This window comes from Seriola aureovittata, chromosome 8 (assembly GCF_021018895.1).
Source record: "Seriola aureovittata isolate HTS-2021-v1 ecotype China chromosome 8, ASM2101889v1, whole genome shotgun sequence".
In the NCBI taxonomy this organism is placed as follows: Eukaryota; Metazoa; Chordata; class Actinopteri; order Carangiformes; family Carangidae; genus Seriola; species Seriola aureovittata.
The window spans coordinates 7,693,622-7,716,810 of record NC_079371.1 but is presented as its reverse complement, the minus strand read 5'-3'; the positions used below and the strand labels follow the sequence as shown (position 1 = coordinate 7,716,810).

At 41.7% G+C, this 23,189-nt stretch overlaps 1 protein-coding gene across 3 annotated transcripts in view; it reads left to right on the top strand.

Moving 5' to 3' along the window:
* elf1 (E74-like ETS transcription factor 1) overlaps positions 1-23,189 on the top strand; it is a 39,033-nt gene that overhangs the window by 9,585 nt on the left and 6,259 nt on the right. Inside the window, exons 1-4 of one of the 3 annotated variants that reach the window (XM_056382841.1) lie at positions 1,168-1,515; positions 18,285-18,632; positions 19,078-19,134; positions 22,349-22,523. In XM_056382841.1, coding sequence (XP_056238816.1) covers positions 18,561-18,632; positions 19,078-19,134; positions 22,349-22,523 — 304 coding nt within the window. In that variant the 5' untranslated portion in view covers positions 1,168-1,515; positions 18,285-18,560. Of the gene's footprint in view, positions 1-1,167; positions 1,516-18,284; positions 18,633-19,077; positions 19,135-22,348; positions 22,524-23,189 lie in introns of those variants that run through there. The other 2 variants (XM_056382842.1, XM_056382843.1) reach the window with 2 other exon arrangements.

The following is a 23,189-nucleotide window of genomic DNA, read 5'->3' as shown; positions in this document are numbered from 1 at the left end:
CAAGGCTATCAATTTGCTCTGAAGCAAGCAGCTGCTTTCGACTGAACTGTACTGAACCAAGGCCAGGAAGAATTAATGTGATGATGAGAGCCCTCAGTGGAGATTGAGAGGGTGATTTGGGGAACCGTGACAAACAGACCCTGCTGCAGTTGCAATTGAGTTTAATGGGGTCATTTTTTTAAATTATCAGTCTCCAAGTCCTGTACAATTGTCCCTAACAATTCCCCTTTAAAACACATTTTATTTAAATATTTGACTTTTGCTTCTGTATGTGGGTTTTCAGTGGAAAACATGTATAAATTGATGCACAGACAAGAGTGTGAAGACAGAGAGCTCAACACTCACCACAGACCACCACTTCCTGTTTGCTTGAGTATCATTTCTGATAAAAGTTCTTATCAAGTCTCATCTATATCTACCTACAGTGAACTTAACAAGGTAAAAATGATGTGTGTCGCCTACTGAGCTGAACTGTGCACATTTTCAACACCTCATTGTCAAATTTCAGACATAAATGCTCGGATACTTGAGTTAAACTTGGCATGTGATGATTGTTCTCAACAGGAGCTTTCCCATGATCATGATCACTGAATCATGAAGAGGAGGGGGAGGAGGAAGAGGAGGGGGAGGAGGAAGAGGAGGAGGAGGAGGAGAAAGAGATTTTTTGGGCTTCTGTGGTGAAGCACTTGCTCATACCTAAACACTTTTGACTTCATAGTTTCATTTCTTTCTGCCTCCCACCGGTGGAAGTTGTTTTATGGGGCTTTCTGAGGCAGGGAGAACAACTCCCCCACAAGTCAGCAGCTTAACTGGCTCACCGACACGGCTAATAGACTCACAATTCATTGTAAATGTTTTAATGGGGCACACAGAGATGTGAACTTTACTTCTGAGCTGCCACACAGACTTTAATCACCTTGCCTGGCCCATATTGTGTGGGCAAAGTCTAAAGTGAGTGCATACCTGTCCAACTGTTTACTTACACTTCCAGCACTCCTCTGCCTCTGCAGGAGAAACCCGTCCATCGTCTTTCATGCTGTTTAAGGTGTGGCCCTCTGGTTGGATCTCTATGTTCTCCCCTCCCCCGCTGCAGCCCCGTCCAATCCCTGAGTAGAGTAGAACTCACCTGAAAGGGTTTGCATTCAGGGCCAATGCTCATTGCTGATTGGCCAGGTGAAAGCACTCTGCCTCAGGGCTCCCTTACCAATGGCGACAGTGCTGCGTGACTCATAGGGAGAGGACAAGTTGCTTCACTACACTTCTCCTTTTTCTGTTTCAAACAGCAGCCATTGCATTGTCTTTTTTTCCCCCCTCCTCTTCAGCTTTGTTTTGTCGCTGTGAGAAAGTCGTGTGCGGCTGGCCAGTGGTCCACACCTTCAGACAGCCTTATCCTTGGATTATTCTTTGTTTCGCCTTTTTGTTGTTTATTTTTCTCTTGATTTTCATTGGTTACGAAGATCGACACTTGTTCGGTTGCTATTATGGACCTTGTCACCCGAATCCTGTGTCTTTGAGGTTAGTGATGAATAGTTTTCTTCCTCCTCTTCACACTTTACAATATTATTAGTACTTTTTATTTGGGAGTTGTATCTGTAAGTGGACAGGCAGCTCCGTAGTTAGGTCGACATAATGCGCACCTTTGACTTAGTCGAAGCATTTTCATTTGCACTCTTTGACATACTGAGGTTCTCTTACGGGAGTTTGAACATGTCATGCAAGTTCAATTGATATGCAGGTATTTGTCTTTTCCCCTAGCTAACTTCTCCCAAACCTACTTGTGTATCAGATGTTCAACAAATCAGCCAGTATTCATAATAATATGATTACAGGAGTTTTTATGTGAAGTTGCACATAGAAAAATGTTTTATATTTTTTTTTATTCTTTTTATGGCTTATGCCTTGTGAGATCAAGTAATAGGTTTGAGATCTTGTGTTTCTCATTTTAAAATTTAATCAGAATTTTGTTTTTTTGCTGAGATGTCTGCTTTTCTTTTATTGCAATATTGAATTATTGCCTTATATGGTGTGTTAAAGCAAGGGCGGGAACAGTGTTTTGCAACCCCCTTGACCAAGCCCACATGTATTTTTCTTGGTGTAGTAATCAGTAAATAGACATCATGTCAGTTTTGATTCATGATTCCTTTTCAGACTAGAAATCTTGTAATGTAGAGGCCCAGAAGGCCTTCATTTCAATTCACTGGGAAGTTTGAACACCGGATTTGGCTTCCTCTTTCATGCCTGTGTAAGCTGACCTTCTCTAACGTCTACTTTCCCCCCCATCAACCGGTTAAATGATTCTTCTCAATGCTGCTCAGTACGTGTTTCTAAAAGTTGCTCAGTGCAGCAGAGATAAAAGCACGCTTCCTGTTTCATCAGAAATCTACCCTGAACTTTGTTGGCCACAGAAGACATGTGCACATACTGTTTCACAGAATGAACAGGAGGATAGTTTAAGCAACATTTACATTTCACACCCATGCTGCCTCAGCATACACCACAGAGCTTTTTTAGATATCCTAGAAAAGCCCTGAACCAGTGCAGGCTGCACATTTTCATCCAATTTTGGTCAGACTTTTTTATGCAGTTATATGCAAAATACCTAAGCCTGTGATTGTTTCATCGGCTTGGCATTCAGAATTGATTTTGTTGATGTAATGTCTGACGTAATTTTCAGTTGGGGCCTAAGAGAAAGCAACTGAGAACAGATTATTTCAGAGATAGCAAATAGATATCTCTACAGTAAACCTGATCAGTTACTGAACTATTATTAGGTGTGGATCAATCGACCTTGCACTGGAAGAGCAAATTAATTGTCTTTCTGTATTTGTATTTAACACCTGCTGTAGCGTCAGCACATGACTTAGTGAGTGAATGGCTCTGTTGCGTTGAGTTTAGGTTTGACCAAACTTTTTCATTGCGCTTTATGCCCACCCTGATTTGGATTGTAAATGAGGCCTTGATGCCTCAGAGGATGGACTCATATAGTAGCTTCTGTTTACTGAAGCCCTGTGTGTGTCTCATTCAGAGAACATAGAGGCTGGTGTGGAGAAGAGGGGGGGGGGGTGGGCTGGACAGTAGTGTCAGGTTGGCTCCTCTTTCAATACAAAGTCAACAAGTCTTAACCTGTAATTAGATCATTAGGCTTGGGCAAGGTGACTGAGGCATTGCAATGAGAAGGAGTAGGAGGCGAGGTGGAGTTTATTACTAGAGCGCCAGCGCGCCGAGATATGTAAAAATGGATGATTTATTCATTTTCATATTACAGAGTCAACTTTGTATGGTCAGGTACAAACACTTTTGCCTGGAATGGAATAAACGCGGAGGCAGCTTCAGTTTCACGTGGTCAGATACAAACTGTTCATTATCACAAAAAGGATCAAAAGTATTTCTTTCTTTCTATACATATCTACATATCTGTTGGCAGCAACAATGCAAATATGGTGCATTTGTGCAGACTTACTATTTTACTGATAGACAGACAGTGGCATAAACAAGCTTTAACTCACCATGCTTGGACTTAATATGAAAACCAAGTGGGGAAATAGTTTTATTTTCAGTTAGAACTGATATTTTGTTGGAATAATTATTTCTTTCTCTTTAAGCAGATTTTTGTGAACAAATGAAATATCAGCTTGATCATTCACCATTTCTGATTAATGGTCCCATTTATTGAAAGGGATGCGGGAAACCAATTGACTCATAGTGAATAAGTAGATAAACATCTTGTTTGCCCACGGTCGTTATCTTTTAATACACCTGGCTGGAAAATGTTAATATGAGAAAGCAGAGTTAGAGCTTCTGTCCTGTTTTGATGGTTTTCTTGGCTGTATTATATTACTCATGGATGGATGGATTTGCATCATGTTTCCATGTCAGTTTCTCCATTTCTTCTTTGCCATTTTAATTTCCATAGCACTCTCTATTTCTGGAGTGGATGGAGGCTTAAAGGTTGGAGAAGTACGCTTGTGACGGGAAGTCTGAGCTCCTGTGACCAGCTGGGAAAATCTGGGTGGGGAAAGTTAATGTGTAACACTCTCCTCCGTCTTAACGGCTACCGTCGCACTGCACTGTATCTCCAGGTGCTCCAAGACATAGCTTTACTCAGCAGGTCAAAGCCACTTGGGTATCTGTGTCCATGTGCTGCAGGTACACTCAGGAAAACCCTCCCTTGATAAATAAAGTTAAATAGATTGAGCAACTGTCTCCGTATGTTGCAACTGTCTCATACTCGGAGCGTGCTGGGACTGGCAGCCTCTTGTTCTGGAGTACATGTCGAATCAGTGATGTGATCATCATATCTGAGTCCAAAAAAACATAGTGTGAAGTCTTTCTCTGTCCAGACAACTTTCATTTTATCCCTGAAAAATGTTTCTTGATTAGTATCAGAAAAGCAGTGATCATGCTTCTTTCTTCTTGACTCTTTTTCTTCAGATTTATTTCCTGAGAACTGAAAAGGATGTGATGTAATACAGGGGTTTTCAGTCAATATAACCACCCCCCTGTTCCAACTCTGGATGGCTTACGTCTTGTCAGTGATTTTTATTTTAATGCACAGTGCAGTGACAAAACTTTGAGTGCACTCTACACCATGTAACTCAAAAAATTTCACATCTTTCATTTTGATAAAAACTCTGCCGCATATTTACATTCTATTTTATAACATGAACAAACCTTAAAACCACCAGAAACTGTCAAAGTTGTGAAGTCCCAGCCCGTACTGGTTGAGACTCCAGAGTTGGGCCGGTGTATGTGAGTCATAACAGCCAAGAGCGTCATGTTTTCAGATACACAGAGAGAGAGAGAGAGAGAGAGAGAGAGAAAGAAAGTGTGTGTGTGTGAGGGAGAGAGCGAGATGATATGTGGAATATCAGGTCACACCTTTTGATAACACTCCTGGTTATGCAATGTACCATGCTGGTCAGGGCGCAGATTCTGTCGTTAACATGGCTGCAAATAGGTTCACTTATCACATGTTCAACACAGTGTATCAGGCTCAGTGGTGGAAAGTAACCAAACATTTATCCAACCGCTGTACCTAGGTACAATTTTGAGGTACTTTACTAAGGTTGTTGCACTTTATGCTGCTCTATACATCTACCCCACTACATTACAGAGGGAAATATTGGATCTATAAATATATAAATATTGGCTGCACCACAAGTATGTGACATCTGCACAGATATTTTTCAGATTAGGGCTTTGCATACAAAACGATAAACAGTAATGACTTTTGAGAGTTGTTAAAATTAGCTACATGTTGACCAGTTACAACATTAAAATGTTAATGCTCCAGTAATAATAAGCTAATAACATAATATATAATACAACAGCACTGAAAAGGGTTACTCTGCTGCCGAATGAGTACTTTAGAAACATTTTGAATGAAGGCTGTTTCCGTGTAGTGAAGTATTTTTACACTGTGGCTCTAATGCTTCTACTCAAATAAAGGATCTGAGTCCTTCTTCCACCACTGATCATACTGGATTTACAATTAAAAGTGGATGCAAAGTGCTTCCCATAAATTTCTAAATAAAAATGACTCTGCTTGTTAGTGGATACTGTAAAACTCAAGCAAGAAACCATGAAAGATACTTAAATCATGATTTATTGTAATGACCAAACAGTGTTTTGAGACTGTGGCTGCAGTTCATGCAACTAACTTTAAAGTTTATTATTATACTGAAGTATTTTCTCAAGCGAATAACTTTACCATGGAAATGTTGATAATTAATGTATGTTGATAAAAGTTTATCTGTCATAAAAGCTGCTCAATGAGCTTGTGTGGGTGGAGGCAGGTTTGATGTGCAAGTGTATTTCGCTCTAGATAAAAGCAGCATGCAGAGCCTCATAAGAATTTCCATTCCTTGCTTCTGTTGAGCTGTGCTCTCTTTTTGAAGCACGGTCATCTGTGACTGTGTAATGTGTAAATACAGGAATATGATACATGTATGACTTTCTTAACTGCCAGTTGACAGCTATAAACTGTGAGCACTATATAATGCAGTGGCCTGAAAACATACTCACAGAGCGGTGTTTTTCTTTCCAATTATACGGGTTCCACCCTGCGTGAGGGTTCCATCATGCACAAAATAAGCTCTCAATTGTGAGATGGATGTGAACGTAAAACTGACATCCTCAGTGAAATAAGTTTGAGCTGGTGTCTCCTGCCAACTACTTCACACTCCCTCATGCTAATTTAAACATCGTGTTGGCTTTAGTGCAGTATCACTTGGTACAAAGAGGTATTCTGACCCAGGCACAGAGAGAAATTGATTTCCCACATGGTTTTCAGAGGCTTTGGTCCCAGACACCCAGCTGCAGTGGTGTCTGTGTCTGGAAGCTTCAGCAGCAGGCTGTCATATGGAAAACTGGCCATGCCCATAATGACTCCAGCATTCAAATAATCTGCTGAACTCCTGTCTCAGTGGAAAGGTCTTGGTTGTGCAGGCCAGAAAGTTTATTTATTTCTTCAATTATTTATTTTTGCTTTGAAACCTTGCCTGCTTTTCCTTTTTATGCTTTGCTTTCATATCATTCAAATGTCACTTTTTTTCCTTTCATCACCTTCTCCTGCGTGTTTGTGAAATACTTAAATTGAGCCTCAAAGTGCCACATTTACAAGGACGATGGGGCCCTTTTTCATGAAAAGTTGTCATGAAATGTGGCTTGTATGGTGAATACACAAGTTGGTGAACCACAAGTTTGACATATGAAGAGCACAACATACTCCACTAACGCTCGCCCTGCCCCTGTTTTAACTTTATCTCTTGCTTGTAGTTTTAGCTCTGAATTCTCGCTTTCATTTATAGCCTTTGACATCAGTGCACAGAGCTACATGCAGAACTGACTGATTTTGGGGGAAAGTAACTCGACAGTGACAATTTAATTTCTGTCACCAGATGCAATAGTTTTACATTTTTGGAAATATGTTTATTTGCTTTCTTGCAGAGATTTAGATGGGAAGATTGAAAGCACTCATATCTATTTGTTAAATATAAAGCTATAGCCAGCAGCCAGTTAGCATAGCTTAGCATTAAGAGTGGAATGAGCTTTTGAAGTGCTAATAGGCAGACTAGTCTTTACGCTAAGATAAGCTAAATGTCTCCTGGCTGTTTTTAGATAGCTACCACAAAGACATGACAGTGATAGCAATCTTTTCACCTACCTCTTCGTGAGAAAGCAAATGTTAAACTTTTGCTGCTTCGTTCACTTCAACTTAATTGTACTATCATGTCACTACTGTTAAAATCTGAACTCATGTTTCTGGGGCTGTTGGCAGCAACACTTTCCAGGTTGTCAGTGAGTCCTTGCTTGTACAAAGATGCGTAATGTATTTGGTTAAACACATGGCTACTTACTTTAATCCTGTCATGTCTTAACTAGATGTTTACTTTAATTTAAAAGGATTAAAAATGTGATTCTCAGCATAGTCAAAGATGAAATTAAGTCATTATTGTACATTGCAGTGACTTGTATTCATCCAACGTTATTGTAGGATCAGCAGGATGTGCCTACATGCATTTCTTTCTCTTTCTCTATAAGCTTTTTAATTGGCCCATGTGTAGGTAGTTGAGGTTACACTCCCCTAAGGGGTAAAGTGGGTGGATTAACTACCGAATTCCACCATCGGTGCTATAGTGAGCATGTGTACTTTTATTCAATGAATTGCTTTGATTTCATACAGTTCGCTCCACAGTCAGAGGTCGTCTGTTTATGCTTGTCGTGGCTTGGTCTTCAACATGTGTCCTCGCAAACAGACTGGGCCTTGGCTGAGCTGAATGAGGCCCACCTGCTCTCTCTGTCTTGTACCGTAGAGCCACTTTACAAGCCCTCTCCCTCTGCTTGTTCCTAAGCAACAGCCACTCCTTGTTTACCTTTGCGTTTTTGCATTGTGATTCTCGTCAGAACAACATAAAGCCAGCCCCTCGGGAGGCTGATTGTCAGGCCTCTTTATTCAAAGCAGTGCTGAAGCAAAGGTTACTGTGTCATGGATTTCTGTATCTTCCTGAAGGAGCGATAAACTTAGCGCCATTTTAATTAAACTTATATGCTCATCTTCTACTTCCCAAATATAATTATTACCGATCTCTAATGGTTAAACAATAACACCGTGTAATTATTTAGTTATATAACCAGGTAGTTTATTGTCCTCATCTCCTGCACTCCTGCTGCGCCTTCCTCGTCGCCTGACTATCATAAACGAGTGTATTTCATAAAGCCTCCTCAAATATTGACCAGGCGGGACAGGCTGTCCTTTTTCTTCCTGCACGGAGCTCAAACACTTCTTCAAATAGGTGAAATGAACATTTGATTGATGTTAGCAGCAGCTGAAATACATGAACTGAGTTTAATATGTTGGTATTAGTACAGTAATCCCACTTTTTACATTATTAGTGCAGTTGAGACATAGTTACAGCACAACATGTCAAGATGACAACATCGAGTGACTGAAGCACGAGTAATGTTGTAATACCTAGAGCATGCAGTTCAAACATTTGTCATGACTTAAGGAGTTGTATTCTAGGTGTGGGAGCTTAGTCAACGAGCAACAGTTTTTCCCCTTCACCTTATTTTGAAGTATTCACCTGACATCAGGAAACGCAATGACTCAGCACTTCTGTCCTGAGATCCAGGAGTGGGGCACACGTTTACTTGCTTCGAGATTAGATAGAGACATTGGCCAGTGATACTTAATACCACACTGACCCAGTATCCAATTGTGTGAAATCAGATAAGCTCTCTTGAAGGGGCTAAGCTTTCTCAGTGTGAGTGGTCCTGTCTGTGAGGCTTTACAGGGGATCAGATGAGAAGAGCTGATTTAGTTGTTATTAGCTGTTAAACCGAAGCTTGATCTGCAGAAATCTTGAAAACAGCTTTGCTAAAGCTGCAAATTAACATGTTTCATGGTGTTTTAACCTTTCCAGCAGAGGGAATATTAGCATACATAACAAATAGAAGTATAGAGATTTTCAATTTCTCTGTCTCTTTTTTGCTTCTGTTTCAGAAAACGGTTTTTGATAGTGGATTTAAAGGAATAGTTTGACATTTTGGAAAATAAACTTTTCTTTTCCAGCTATCTTGCCAAGAAAAGTTAGATGAGAGGATCAATACCACTCTAGGGCCTGTACTGTAAATATGAAGTTACAGCAAGGAGACGCTTAGTGCAGCATAAAGACTGGGAACAGCTACCCTGGCTCTGCCTACATATATCTGCCTACAGGCAGCATTTTTTCTGTTGTTTCGTTTGCTTAATTTATACAAAACTGAAGTGTAAGATCGACAGGTTCCATGCTTAGAGGGGGGGATAGGCGTTTTTGGTTAGCTTTGAACAGAGCTATTTCCTGTCATTATGCTAAGGTGGCAGCTGCTTGCAGCAAATGTGCCGTTCGTACGTGAGAGTGGAATCAAATCGATCCTCTCATCTAACTGCAGAAAAAAGCAGAGCAGCGTTTCCCAAAATGTTGAACTATTCCTTTAAGAAAATCTTGATCCCATATTGTATGACAAGCCAGAGAAAAATTAGATTATTTCATCTCTCTTTGATTCCGTTCCCTCTCAAGGCGTGTTGTCTGTTACATATTGCTGCATACCTGACTAAGGGTGGACACATCAGCCTGCTTGCGTCCAGACCTGTTTGGTATGCAGTCTCCTCTGCAACAGCCGGGTCCCCTGTTCCCAGCCTTGACTCAGGCTTGGAGCCCTGAGATGCCAGTGCTCTATCTGAACATGTACCTAGTAATATGGTGCAAGGCTGCTGTGGAAAGTATCTTGGCAAGGTTCATACAAATATAAGCTCCAGGTGGTATTTCTCCCTTCAAGAAAATTAGTTGTGTGAAGTTAAATAAGGTGATGGCTGTTATCATCAGTGAAATTGTCACGCTGGTTTATAGTTTAAGAAAGAATTAGGAATGCTGTCCTTCACCTTGTTTTTATTTCAGCTTGGTTGAGAGTATGCTGCTGGTATTTTTCTGGGTATGATGTCCTCTCTTGCTGCTGGCAATATACCTGTGCTGTGACATGTTAGTATTGGTATGAATGTAAACACATCAGAGATGGGCGTGTGAATAAGTGCAGCGCAGTAATGATGTTTTTAGAAACACTTCAGGACTTGAATTTCTCCTTGGTTATTATGTTTTTAGTTTAGATTTAGATAAATTGTTCTTATTTTGTCTTTCACAGACTGTCTTCTGTACATATCTAATGCCTTTAGGCCGCTCAGTTACTGTATAAAAAGGAGAGAATTTAGCTTTTCCAGTCTAGTCATGCATTAAATTGCTCGCACACAGCAGCCGAGACAACAGCAGACTCAGGATGAAGCATTTCAAATATGTCTGCAATAAAGGAATCAGCAGGGCAGTTTGAGGCAACTGACACACATGCACAGACTTGCATGTTTTTTGTTCTTAGCTTTTGTGTTTTTTACTTAGAATTACTGTGATTTTGAAATTGAAGAAATGGTCTAATTGAGCTGAGACATCAGAGAGGATGTAGTGAGCAGTAATAGCTACTATTACCTGTCAGATTCAGATTCTTTTTAACCTAGTTAATTTAAGCTAGTTCATTTAGGAGGAAAGTGGACATGGTCCTGGTGCTGGTACTGTATGATAAATAAGTAGTACCCATAAAGAGGGCCAGCAGCTGATACTGTTGCTGATTGACCACATGTTTTATGATGAGAAGTGTCCATTCAAAAGCAGGTTCTAATATGACCAAATATACAAATTACATCTATAAGTAAAAATGGACGCTCAAAATATTTAGTACTGTTCTTCAAATGTATCACCTGTAACAGTTCTGACACACACACAAACCCACAAACCCGATAAATAGCATTGTGTGATGTAGCGTTGCGTCTTTCTATGTTAAGATATGCATTCGCACATCTTATTTTGCAGAAAACATTGTCATTTTTTTCAGCAGCTGGGTCAGTGCTTTGACCTTTGATAGACAGGCCCGGCTAAAAAATTATAATCACTTTCATTTTGATCACTTCTTTTGTGAAAATACCTGGATTTGCCAAACTCCAACAAACAAATCTCATATCTGACTTTTAATCTGTCTTCTTTTTTTATTGGCAATGAGTAAAGTAGAAAACATTGAGGTGGCGGGATTCTCACTGTTTCTTTCACTGTCAAACATTGATGGTGTTAGAGCTTAGATCCGGCTTCAGACTAACCTCAACAGCACTGTTGTTTTGAGATTCTGTTGCCTTGAGTTCTTTACAAACATGACATTTTCCATCACCATTGATGCACCTTGCCAGACCAGTGTTAGTCTTCATCTTACTGACAATGTCCAGATGCTTTAATCAAATCATGCAGGCTTTTGCGCCATCAGAACAGCACACAGCAGATCAAACTGTGATGTTTGAGGTTGCAAATGTCTTTTCTAAAACTTTGCTGCAATTTCCTGTCCTGTTTTCACAACTTCAATGGTTCTTCCTATCTGTGACATGTGGCCTGTTGCCACATAATAGAAATAGGCGGCTGGCAGCAGTTTTAATGCATCTGTTAAGTTAAAACATGCTTCTCTGACACAAAACCCAATTTTGGATTCATTGTGCGTCGGGTAAGGCGGCAATAATGGAGCCAACTTGACACTTGTTTAGTTTTGAAGGATTTATTGTGATTTGGATTTGTATGGGTCCATCTCCAGGCTTATGATTTCTTCATATTAACTAGAAGCAGAAGTTAATTCAGCAGATAAAATTTCTTTATATAGTTAATGAATGTGCTTCAGGGCAGTTATTCTTAGTGGCTCATAAAAAGTTTGCGGGGTGCTCTAGTTGCTCAGACAGCTCATTTGTGTACTGATATAATTTTCTCTGCGATCTGACCTATAAGTGAACACTGTGTGACAGGAACTTTGTTGTGCATTCTGAGAATTTAGGGCCAAGCTAGGGATGTTTGTGAGTGTGTATGTGTGTGTGTGAGTGGAGGGATGGTGGCGGGTTAGTAATGCTGTCTGTGTTTGCAGGCCTTGTGTCAGCATTGTAGGGAAGAGATGTCTGCAAGTGGCAGGTGGGGATTTGAGAGTGATGTTGTGATCCTCCTAATTTCACCATCACTGTCGTTAAACGGTGTAGCAGGCTTGAAGATGCCAGAAGCCAAGATAATACAATGGTGTCTATGATTTAATCTATCTAACAGTGTACTGAAAGGCCTTATCAGTTTGCTTTTCTAATTAATTATAATCATGGGTCTCTGTGCTGAAAAGAGTTTTGCATGCGAAACATGTTTTCCGGTGAGTGTACCAAGTGAAACACTGTTAATGTACAATTCTATGTTAATATACAAGACTCAGTCATTGTCTCAAAACCGTCCAATTGAAAGCCAATCGTTTTTGTCTTTTTACGTCACCGGTGGAGATATTTGTAGTCACTATGCTACTCATGTAGGAAACGCTGTCTCTATCACAAGAGTCACATCTACGAGAGTAACAGCATGTTGTTTGAGAAGGAAGGAGGGGGAGTTGAGAACTTTCCGCTCTTACACAGAGGAAGAAATTTTCTTCTGAATGTGGTTTAACAGACAGGAAGCAGCAGAAGCCACTGCTCAGTGATGCTGTGCCTATGAGTGCAAGATTCACAGGTCATTTTGTGGGTGTTTTTTCTACCCAGTTTTAAAACATGTCACATCGCTATTTCTGGCTGTCATTATTTCTCTTTCTCCTGTACAAGAAAGTCCAGTACATTGTGATGAAGGGCATGTTTGAGTATATATACATATAGGGCAGAAAACAGCCTGTAACATCTCAGATATGTCTCTCTTCCATATTTGAGTGAAAACTGACCAAAAAAGAAGTGGAATCTGGTCTCTGAGGACATTTGTGAACTTGTAACTCTGGGGACATTACTGCACTTTCATCCGAGATCTCAAGACCATATTATCCTACTAAAGCTACTGTCTAATCTTCAAGATAATGCCAAATGGTGTACCTAATAGAGTGTTGGTTGGCACAAACAACTGTTGTCACAGGAAGGCACGGGTCCTTCTCCCACAGCCTGAAGCCTGAGTGGAAAAGTACAAGGTTTGCAGGAGATGAGATTAAATTCCATTCTCTTTCTGAAAGCCTATGCTCGAGGTGACGTTTTTTTTTTTTTCCTCTTTCTTCTTCAGTCTTCATTTGGCCCTGGCACGGCAGAGTCAAATGCCTCCTAGTGTAAGACAGACACAGTGGGTGCTGGCTCGGACGCAGTGCCCTCTTGTCTGTGTTTCTGATGCCTTGTGTTCTGCAGCTGCACGCTGTTAAGCAGCGTCTGTGCCTGCCTCTGTGCCTGTTTCTGCCATTTTATCGCCACACGCATGGTGTGGCCTCAGGATTGCACTGAAAGCAGTCCTTTATTCACTTCAATAAAGTTGAGTTGCAGTTTGAAACATGGTGAGACATGCTGTATTGTGCAATGCTGGGTGGTGAGTAAAATGTAGGATGCCCAGAAAATGCTGTATACAAAACAGTTTTGGTGCTGCTGACAGTGCTGTAGCAGTGGTGAAAAACAGCTCTGTGCGTGTTTTGTCTGGTGTTGATACAACTCCTAATAATTCAGTCAACACTGCCTACAATGTTTTGTCTTATCTCAAAATGCAGAATATACAGAGTATGTTGTTTTCTGTTTCTCTGGTCAAAGCCGTGTTTTTACTCAGCTGAAATGGTTGTTTGAGAAATTTTCCATGATGCTAAAAATGCTATTGTTACATGCTGGTGCTTAGTTTAAGGACATCTGGGTAAAACATGCTGAAAATGGGAACTGCTGTCCAGAAATGATGACCAGGATGGTGTGATGCTTACACGGGCTATCGGAGGGCTTCAGGAATGAGCTTGAGCCTCATATCACTGAGTCATTTCCTTTACAGGAACCAGGAGGATCCTGCAAAAACAGCATGTCTGTGCTGACAACCATTCAATAACATGGCAGTGGTAAGCCCACACATTTTCTGCCATCTTGCACATTGGTGTTTCTCTGCACAGCTGAACTGGGAAAACTAAACCTTTGTAGGACTCATGTAAGGCTGAGATTTCTTCCTGTTGCTACTGAAATGTGTCTCAGAACAAAATCACGGCTTCTGTCAGTTTTGAAACCTTCCGGGAAGACTCTTGATTCATGTCCATTTCAGTTTTTACCAGTCAGATCTGCACCGTCTCTACCTTTTTAGTCGGGGAAAAAACATTTCAAATACCAAGAATACCAGCCTCTCTTGTCTGTGACAGCAGCCATCCATATGTCCTGTGCCGTCGAATCACAGGCCTCCCAGTACACTGCTGAACAATAATGTCACCTGCGGGAATCTGCATATTTGTAACCTGAGCTGAAAATGGCTGATAAGTAAAGTTTGCCCTGGTCCTTTTCTTGCATCAATGTTTGCACTCACCACATGCAGGGTGAGTCATTGCATAGTCATTCAATTGGCTTAAATTACCTCCTTTCATGGTCAACAATGAGCTCAGCTGAAGAGACTAAAGCGGGGGAAGTAGGGCCTTCTGGGAATGCTCCATTTGTTCATGAATCCTGACTCTAATTGGTTGTTATTGCGACTGGCAGTCACCATGCTGTAGGGGTGGAGTAGGCCAATGTTTGCTTCATACTCCTCCTCAGTCTGCTGCACAACAGGCTGCCATATATAACAGACAGTCGTAATTGCCGCAGGAGAGGAGATTGATTAAAAAAGACATCAGCATGATCACATGACGACGGGGCCAGGATGGAGGCGCACTATCAGCTGACTGTAGTAATGATAATCTTTAAATTATTATGTTAAACAATAATGAAAATAATTGGTGGTTGACGCTGTACATAATGTCAGACATTAGGAACAGATGCTTATCACAAAGAGTCAGCTACCAACTGTTTTCATCAAAAGTAAAAAAAAAAAAAAAAAAAAAGTCAAATGGATTCAGTTTATTATAAAGAGTCAGAAAAGGAACTTTAAATCCTCGCATCGCACGGGATGGTTTGAGGTTTTAACGTCTTTCAGCTCATTGTTTTGGTTTTACGACCCAAAAACTGTTTTCCCTCTAAAAACTGATTGTACACTACCTGCTCGCCACCAAGTACATGACAAACACAGTTAACAACTAGCTCGTGAACATAGTGGAGCATTTAGGAGCAAAATGCTGATGCTCAGTGTCTGCTGGATGTGTAAAAAGGAGACTGTTCACCATAACAACCGAGGTGATAAACTTTAAGTACAGCTTGTTCCTCTGCCCTCAACGGGCCCCCAAAAAAAACAAGCAACAAACAAACAAAGCAAATGATTAATGTGTTATTAGAATAGTTATTTAATGATATGTCTATTAAGTAATTATCTAATTGTTTCAGCAGGTTTTTTTAATGGCATTTTACCTTCATTAAGTTTTTACCAGCAGGCACTAGCAGGAATTACAAGGGGAGGCAGAGAAAGGGGGATGACATGCAGCACATGTGTTTGGTTGGATTTAAATACTGGACACCAGAGTTACACAGTTCGTGCTGTAGACCTCAGCAGGATGCCCCGCCTGGTAACCACACTAAAATACTGAAGTCTGTCAAAAGAAGGCCCCACCCAGAGCGAGTCACAGGCAGTCTATTTGCTCTTTGGACTATTACGCATTGACTAACATCCCAGTGAAATCCCTCCCTTCGCTGTTCTCCTCCTCTTCTCCTCTTCATGACGTAGTAAGTGCAGTTACAACCCTGCCCCTGTGCTGGGACAAGGCAGCTGTTGTCATGTGCTTGGGGATAATGTGCAGACTGTGTCTGACTAATGGCTGGCTCTCTTGTATCCCTGTCTGCTGTTAGCACCATGCCAACTGGGCCATCCCGATCAATGAAGCACTGACAGGAGGGATATACAAAATACACACATGCAAACACTGACACAGTCTGATACACTGGAGTATGAAGCAGACAACACACAAGACACGGGAAACGGAGAGTGAAAGACATACTGTTTACTTCTATCTTGATTCAACATGATGATTTTAAGATTTGATAACAGTCTGCTCCATGTCATCTGATAACCCGTTAATTAAAATGTTGCTGTTTTTTTTTCATCGTTTACCCACAGTCAAGCCCGCAAGCGTTACGTTCACACCATCAGCCCCATAAATGTCTGTAACTCTAACACAAACTGTGACAGTTCAAAAGGGGAACTAAGATGCTCAATTACAGAGAGCGCCTGTTGGTTTAGTGATAGTATCTCCTCAGATCTGGGATGAGGCAGTGAGGCTGGGCAGGGCAATTGCAGAGTGATCCCATGTGATACAGACCGCTGCACATTTGCCTTATCCCACATGGGGTGTGTTGGTCCAGCTTCACAGAGGGCACACGAGGGCATCTGCTGCAAATATGTGAGTGTGGTCTATGGGGAATTATAAATGGATAAGGCACACACATGTCAACCCACGTTTTTTTTTTTTTTCTTTGCTACATGATTTATACATCTTCCTCCATTTGGAAGCCCCATACAGTATATCCCCTCTTTTCTGCTAGAGACTGGTAATGTCTTGTCACACTCTCATATGCCAAGAGGACCAGGGCACTCCAGACAGATGGCAGCAGCATCCAGCTCTGGCAGGAGTGGACATGGACCCTGCCCAGCAGAGACAGCAAGAGAGACTGACTGGAGTGAAACACTAGTCTCTTTTCTGTCTCCCAAACTGATGCTTTCCAGACCCCGGCCGCATGTTAATATTCTGTCTGGATGCTTAGCAGAAAGATAAACTAAATCGCAACATTTGTTTGGCCCATGTGTTCGTTTTCTATTACCTCTCCTCCTGTTACCCCCTGCCTTCTAAATACAATTTGGCCTGGTATGCAACTTTGTCAGTCACACAGGCATTTCAAAGCAAATAAGCTCCACCCTGCAGCACTGGAAAAAACAGGGATTGTGTGTGTGTGTGTGTGTGTGTGTGTGTGTGTGTGTGTGTGTGTGTGTGTGTGTGTGTGTGTGTGTGTGTGTGTGTGTGTGTGTGTGTGTGTGTGTGTGTGTGTGTGTGTGTGTGTGTGTGTGTGTGTGTGTGTGTGTGTGTTCTGGAGGGGGTGTACTAAACATTACCATCTCTAAATTCTCTACTCCTGCCAGCTCTTTGGTCTGTGGGAAAGATGGGGGTGGGGGGTGTGTGTGTTTGGCCCTGGGGTCTCTTGATCAACATCAGCCCCTCCCATCCTTAAGTCCCCAAACCTGCCTTTGGGTATCAGGTTGTTGGGACACACCTCCACACACACAAACTAACAAGCACACGACCTCCAGTTTTCTCTCCCCCGCTGCCTGTGATGACAGTGACTCCCCGAGGGTCAGCACAGAGGGGCTTCCACAGCGTCATCAAACGAGTGATCTCTCACCTGTGTGTGTGTGTGTGTGTGTGTGTGTAGTTCTGTATAGAGGGAGGGTTTGTTCACACCCTCTCTGCCCCACCACCCCTTCATGTGATCATAATATCAGCCCGTCTCCTCATGATCTAGGGTGGTACGCTGAGGGGAGTCTGCTCTGAAATGAGAGGCGTTAGTGATTAAATCAGAATAAACTGTACTCTCCTGCTGATTACGTGCCAATATGTTGTTGTGCTTAGTTTATGGCTACACTGATTAATTGATCAGTGACAGAAAATTAACGGGCAACTATTGTAATAATTGATTTAAATTACATTTCAAGAAATAATGCCAAACAGCTGATGGTTCCAGCTTCTCAGATTTGACATTTTGCCGCTTTTCTTGGTCTTACATTATAGTAAGTAGTGATTTTGCAATTGTTTGTCAGGCAAAGAAGCGCATTGACAGATTAATCAATAATGAAAATAGTAGTGTGATGCAGCCCTAGATTATTTAGAAGATCTATCTGTTTCCCTGTCCATAGTTTCAGTTTTTAGGCCTCAGAGCCTAAAATGAGCAGACGGATGAGGACGACATCACATCTCGGATATTTAAGTTAGAATAGGTATTTATAGTAAACATAAGATAAAAATCTTTCTAATAGCTTTCTAAAACAATTACAACACATCACTGAGCATTAGGGAAACCTGTTTTTTTTTCCTTGATCTTGCTTTGAGTTTATTAGAGGGCTTGTCAAGCAGGGAGGCAGGAATTAGTCAGTGTCATATGTGTTTGCTGCCTTAAGCCTCTATTATTATTTGTATGATGAGTTTAGGCCTCAGAAACACTTGTCATCTTTACTACTTTACTCCGTACTGTCTCTGCTCCCCCTGCCTCTCTTGTCTCTCAGTGAAAATAAACTTAGCCCCTATCTCTCTCTCTCTCTCTCTCTCTCTCTCTCTCTCTTTCTCTTTCTCTTTCTCTCTCTCTCTGCCAGGTGTAGATGCTCCAGGCGCAGCGGGACCCAGCCTCCGTGTCAGAGAGGGACGAGGCTGCTCCCACCTGGGCCACAGCACTCCTCTGAAACTCGGTTCGTGGTCTCTCTCTCAGAGCACTAACCGCCGCGGGTTCGAGAACAGGAGGAGGAGGACGACGACGACAGGGAAGCCATTTTGTGAGGCGAAGCTGAGTCGCTCTCTGTGCAGAGACAGAAGCCGGAGTAGTCACGGCCGAGATATTTCAGGCTGCTCCCTGCCCTCTGAACTCCACCGCCATGACGACTGCGGTGCAGCCCAGTGAGCTGGTGTTTGAATTCGCCAGCAATGGGATGGACGAAATCAATCAGGTATATATGACAGTGGAGAAGCCACAACTGAAACTTTTGAGGGGCTTGTAATCAATATTTTTTATTTGATCAAAAGACCTTTGGGCCATTTTAACCAGATGTACTGTATGTGATTTTGTTGATAAATGTAAGACAAACAAAACTTGTGTAAACAGCATGGTCACTGGGGCAGGAATAGCTGTGACTCAGGGCCTGTGATCTTCAACTCTGAGAACATGCTGGGGAACGAGGCAGGCGGAGGGGAGGATGGAGCAGAGAGGAGGTCTGGGAGGACGAGTGTGGGCTGTTGGGAACACAGACATGGAAAGGAAAAACCTGCAGCGAGGCTGGGGTGCGTGGGAGGGAAAGGGTGGGGCTTGGCCGTGAATGTGTTTATGACAGAAAGGTTACTGTGTGTGGATACGATGTGAACCTGTGCCTATGTGTCTTTTCATTGCCTGGTCAGGTGTGCAGTTATCTCATCCCCACACCCGTGTCTGAATCCTGTGGAGCAGGCTTGATTGTAAGTGTGGATGTATGTGTGTTTATGTGTACCGGTGTTTGTATGTGTGTATCTAGAGTGACGAGTTGTCACTGGATCCCTGAATAGCACCGGTTCAGGCCTAACCTGACAGACCAGTTACCAGGCTGCTTGAAAGGCATGGGATAATTCCACGAAAAGGTCTTGCATTGTTCAAGGGCTACGGTTTTGTTCCTTGCTGCACCCACTTAGCCTGTTATGCAAGCAGTATGCCCCTATTTACCAAGTCCTGAAAATACCCCTAAAAAGGAACAACACACTGTAATGCACTGTACTAATGTAGTGCCGCAGTGGCCATTTTGTTTCTTCTGGCTGTTGTAAAGATTTATTTAGGCTACAATAAAGCTGTTGGAGCTGAGTGAAATCATAGAGTAGGTTCTTTAATGATTAGCCTTGCTGTATTGGTTTTTAAGTCAATAAGTAGCTCCCTTGGGTGTATCATGTATTGACTGCAGGGTGATACTTAGCTTTGTTATTTTGTACACAATCTCTGATTCAACTACAGATAGCTCTGCAATTTGTTCTCTTAATTTGAAATAAAAAATAAAAGTTTCAAGCTACATAAACAAACGTATCTGGCTTTTAGGTAAAAAAAATAAAATAATGGCATCCTTCACGCTGCAGGCAGAAATACTTTGTCAACTGTTGCTAATCTGAGGGTATTGTAAGTGTACAGACAGTTGGACTCCATTGTGGCTGAGCAGGTAAAGCAGAAGAGAGTAGGGTGTGGCGGTGGTGGTGGTGGTGGGGGGCAACCTGCACAGATGCTGTTGCTTTTAGAGGCAGAATGAGGAACTCAAAAATGCAAATCGACCTGATTCTTATCGCACTTGTTGTTTCCCTACTAGAAACACTATCCAAGTCAACAAAGAGGAAGAAGCTGTTAAAACCTTTATGATGTTGAATATTATTTGTCAGACTGTGTTACATGTCTCACGGTCCTCCCTGAGAGCCCCGCATTTTCACAATGTGACGCCTTTTAAACAACAAGTTTCTCTCCTCCGTAGTTCTTAATGCATCGCAAAACGCTTTTCAAATTGTCAAATCAAAACTTGGTTTACATGACAACACAAGAATAGTCTAAAGGTGTTCCCAGCAAAAACAGGATCTGTAGAGACAGCCTCTCCAGACGTCTCTCGCTCTGTCAGCAAACTGTGTGGGACTCAGCGTTTCATGGGAGGGGGGAGGTGTCGTTTCGATGTTTCATGAGCTCAGCAGACCAACAGTCAAAATGCCACACAAGGACAGCAAACATCATTTAAGTTCAGGCGAGGAGATGTGGTAACCTCCCCGTCTAGCTATCTGATAATATGTCTACCAAAGACTCCGATTAATGGGAAACATTCAGTGTATATCAGTGAGACATTGATAGCGCCTGTAGTCAAAGCAAAACCATGGGTTTTTATTAGCCCCGGGAGGCCTCGTGGTTTCGCTGCCGAGATGACACAAGGTGTTTGTTGCTGATCCTCCAAATCTCGCTCTATACCCACAGACGCCTACACTACAGTACGTACAGAGCATATGTTCAACTAATGAACAGCTTTGGCTAATTACTGCCGGTGCTGCTTAGAAGGACTAACCGTTTAACACAATGTCCAAATAACGAGCCAGTCTGTTAGTCTGCTGGTTAAAGTGTAGCTGAAATGGGTGTGTATCTGGCTCTATTGCCCCCTCTTCTCACCCCCACGACTCAAGGCCCAGACACCTGGTATGCCTCGAGGTCCAAACCAACAATGGACACTTGTGCAAAGAGACAGATACGCCTTTATTCATGTTTCTCTTACTTCACCTTTTTGTCTTGTCTATTTCCCCCTTTAATCACACCATCACTGTAAGAATGTGCTTTTGTTCATCTACATTGTCTGGTTGGTTTAAATTTAGATAAAATACTGAATAACACAATCATCTATTTAAAGAGAAAAAACTGGTTGCTGGTTAACATTTTCTTTCTTTCTGCTTTTCAGTGTTTTGTACATGAGGGTGTTGTGACAAGTTCCAATGAAAAACAACAGTAAATCAAATTGTCTTGTTTTTTCAGATAGGTCTGTGCCTGGTGGCATTTTAAGTTGCTCTCTGATCACTCTGATGCACATTTAGAAACTCTGGTTTAGCCAAAGCAGTTTCATTAGCTGCTTGGCACCGACATGGTAAAAGAAATGATCTGTGCACAGTTTGTAGTGTAGTGTAGTCTGCTGCCATCTCCTGGTGGTCAGTTGACCCTGAGTGGTTTTGAATCAAACTGCAACCCGAGGTGACCTTTTCATTTAAAACTAAAATCATGATTATGGATTAAAAATGTAATTAAATTTGATGATTTCTGCATCAGATCCGCCTCTGCCTCCGATGCTGAATGTATTTTATACAAAGCGACAGCTCACTTAAGTCTACCAGAACCAGAAAAAACTCAAAATGAGAGCTTTAGAGGAACCGTATGACCCACTTATTCAAAGGACTGAGTTAGTCCCCATGTCCCTCACATTGACACGAACCAAGCACCCAGCGAGGACTCTTGACACGTGTGTGTTTGAGGAGCTCTCTGGTCTGTTGTGCCTCTTAGTTGTTCCTCCGTGGTTTGGACCAAACTCCCCCTGCTCCTTTTCTGCATCAGGCTGTGCCGTGCCTGAAATGAGACGGCAAGGTTGGAATTCCCAAAGCACGTTTAGGACATGATGAAGGGGGCGTTTGCCTGCAGTTCATGATTGATCCATTAACATTCATTTGGGCTTATATAATTTCTGAGCATAAGATTAACTTCTCAGGAGAAGTAGGCCAAATCAAACATCTGGTTCCTGTCTTCTTCAGCGGGTCCCTGTGGGCTGCTGCAACACCACAGAAATGAGCTTTCCTCCATGCTATGCGCCTCCATATTAGCTGAAATTGAGTATGAATCTACAATATTTTACAAGGCAATAAAAATAAGAGACCAGATCGGGTTATAACATTAATCTGATGTCATCTGTGGTATTTATATTGCATTTATGATGTGTAGTGGAGGAATTAATGGTGTTTTTATTGGATTTACACGTATGTATTCGCAAAGACCATCTGTCCCTTGCCTCCCAGTTGTAGCGCCGGTGTTGCGACATCTCATACCTTTCTCTATGTGTGTATCTTTGTGTGTGTGTGTGTGTGTGTGTGTGTGTGTGTGTGTGTGTGTGTGTGTGTGTGTGTGTCCGTGTGTCCTCTTTCCATTTAGCTGGACGACCCATCAGTATTCCCAGCGGTGATTGTTGAACAGGTGCCTGCAGCCGATCTGCTGCAGGTCTACTCAGGCCTGGAGTCGGATGAAGTGCCCAATGGCATCATGGTGGACACCACCCTCCACGTGGTGGAGGAGTCATCCATCTTGGTGGGAGGGGTGGACCTCTCAGGTAAAGATATCTTACTTTGCTATCTTATCTACCTTTCTTAAAAAAAAATCTGTTTACGTCTAAATTCACAGCTAAATCTATTTATTTTTTAATTGTTAATGAAATAAATGTGAATCTCACCATATATATATATATATATATATATATATACTTTACCTGGACCTGGATCATCTTAGTCTTAAGATGGATCACAGAAACCGGGGCCCTGCTCCGCAATTTCCAAAACGTTTCAGGGAAAGAACAATGCAATTTGATACTAATTATCAGGAGTCAAAAACATTCTTCAATTATTTAATTACAGTTAATCACTAGCATAACCTAGAGAGTCTTTAATGAGTAAACAGTGGGTTACCTGAATATACAAAAATGTGAAATTTGTCTACATGCAAGCAGATAATTCAGCATACATGAAGGACAACCTTTCCGATGATAAATGAATGAATAAGTATTTGTGTTTAAATGGAACTTTTCTTTGAAAGACATTCATATTTTCCTAAAATTACTATCAAATTACTTCGTTCTTTCTTGGAAACTTACAATATTTCCCTATTTTTTTTTTTTTTTTTTTTGTACCATTAATTTTTTATAGATCTTGATGCCACCTTTAAAATTCTATTAATTCCTTCAGATATATCTGATGTATCTGATAAAGACACAGACAAACTG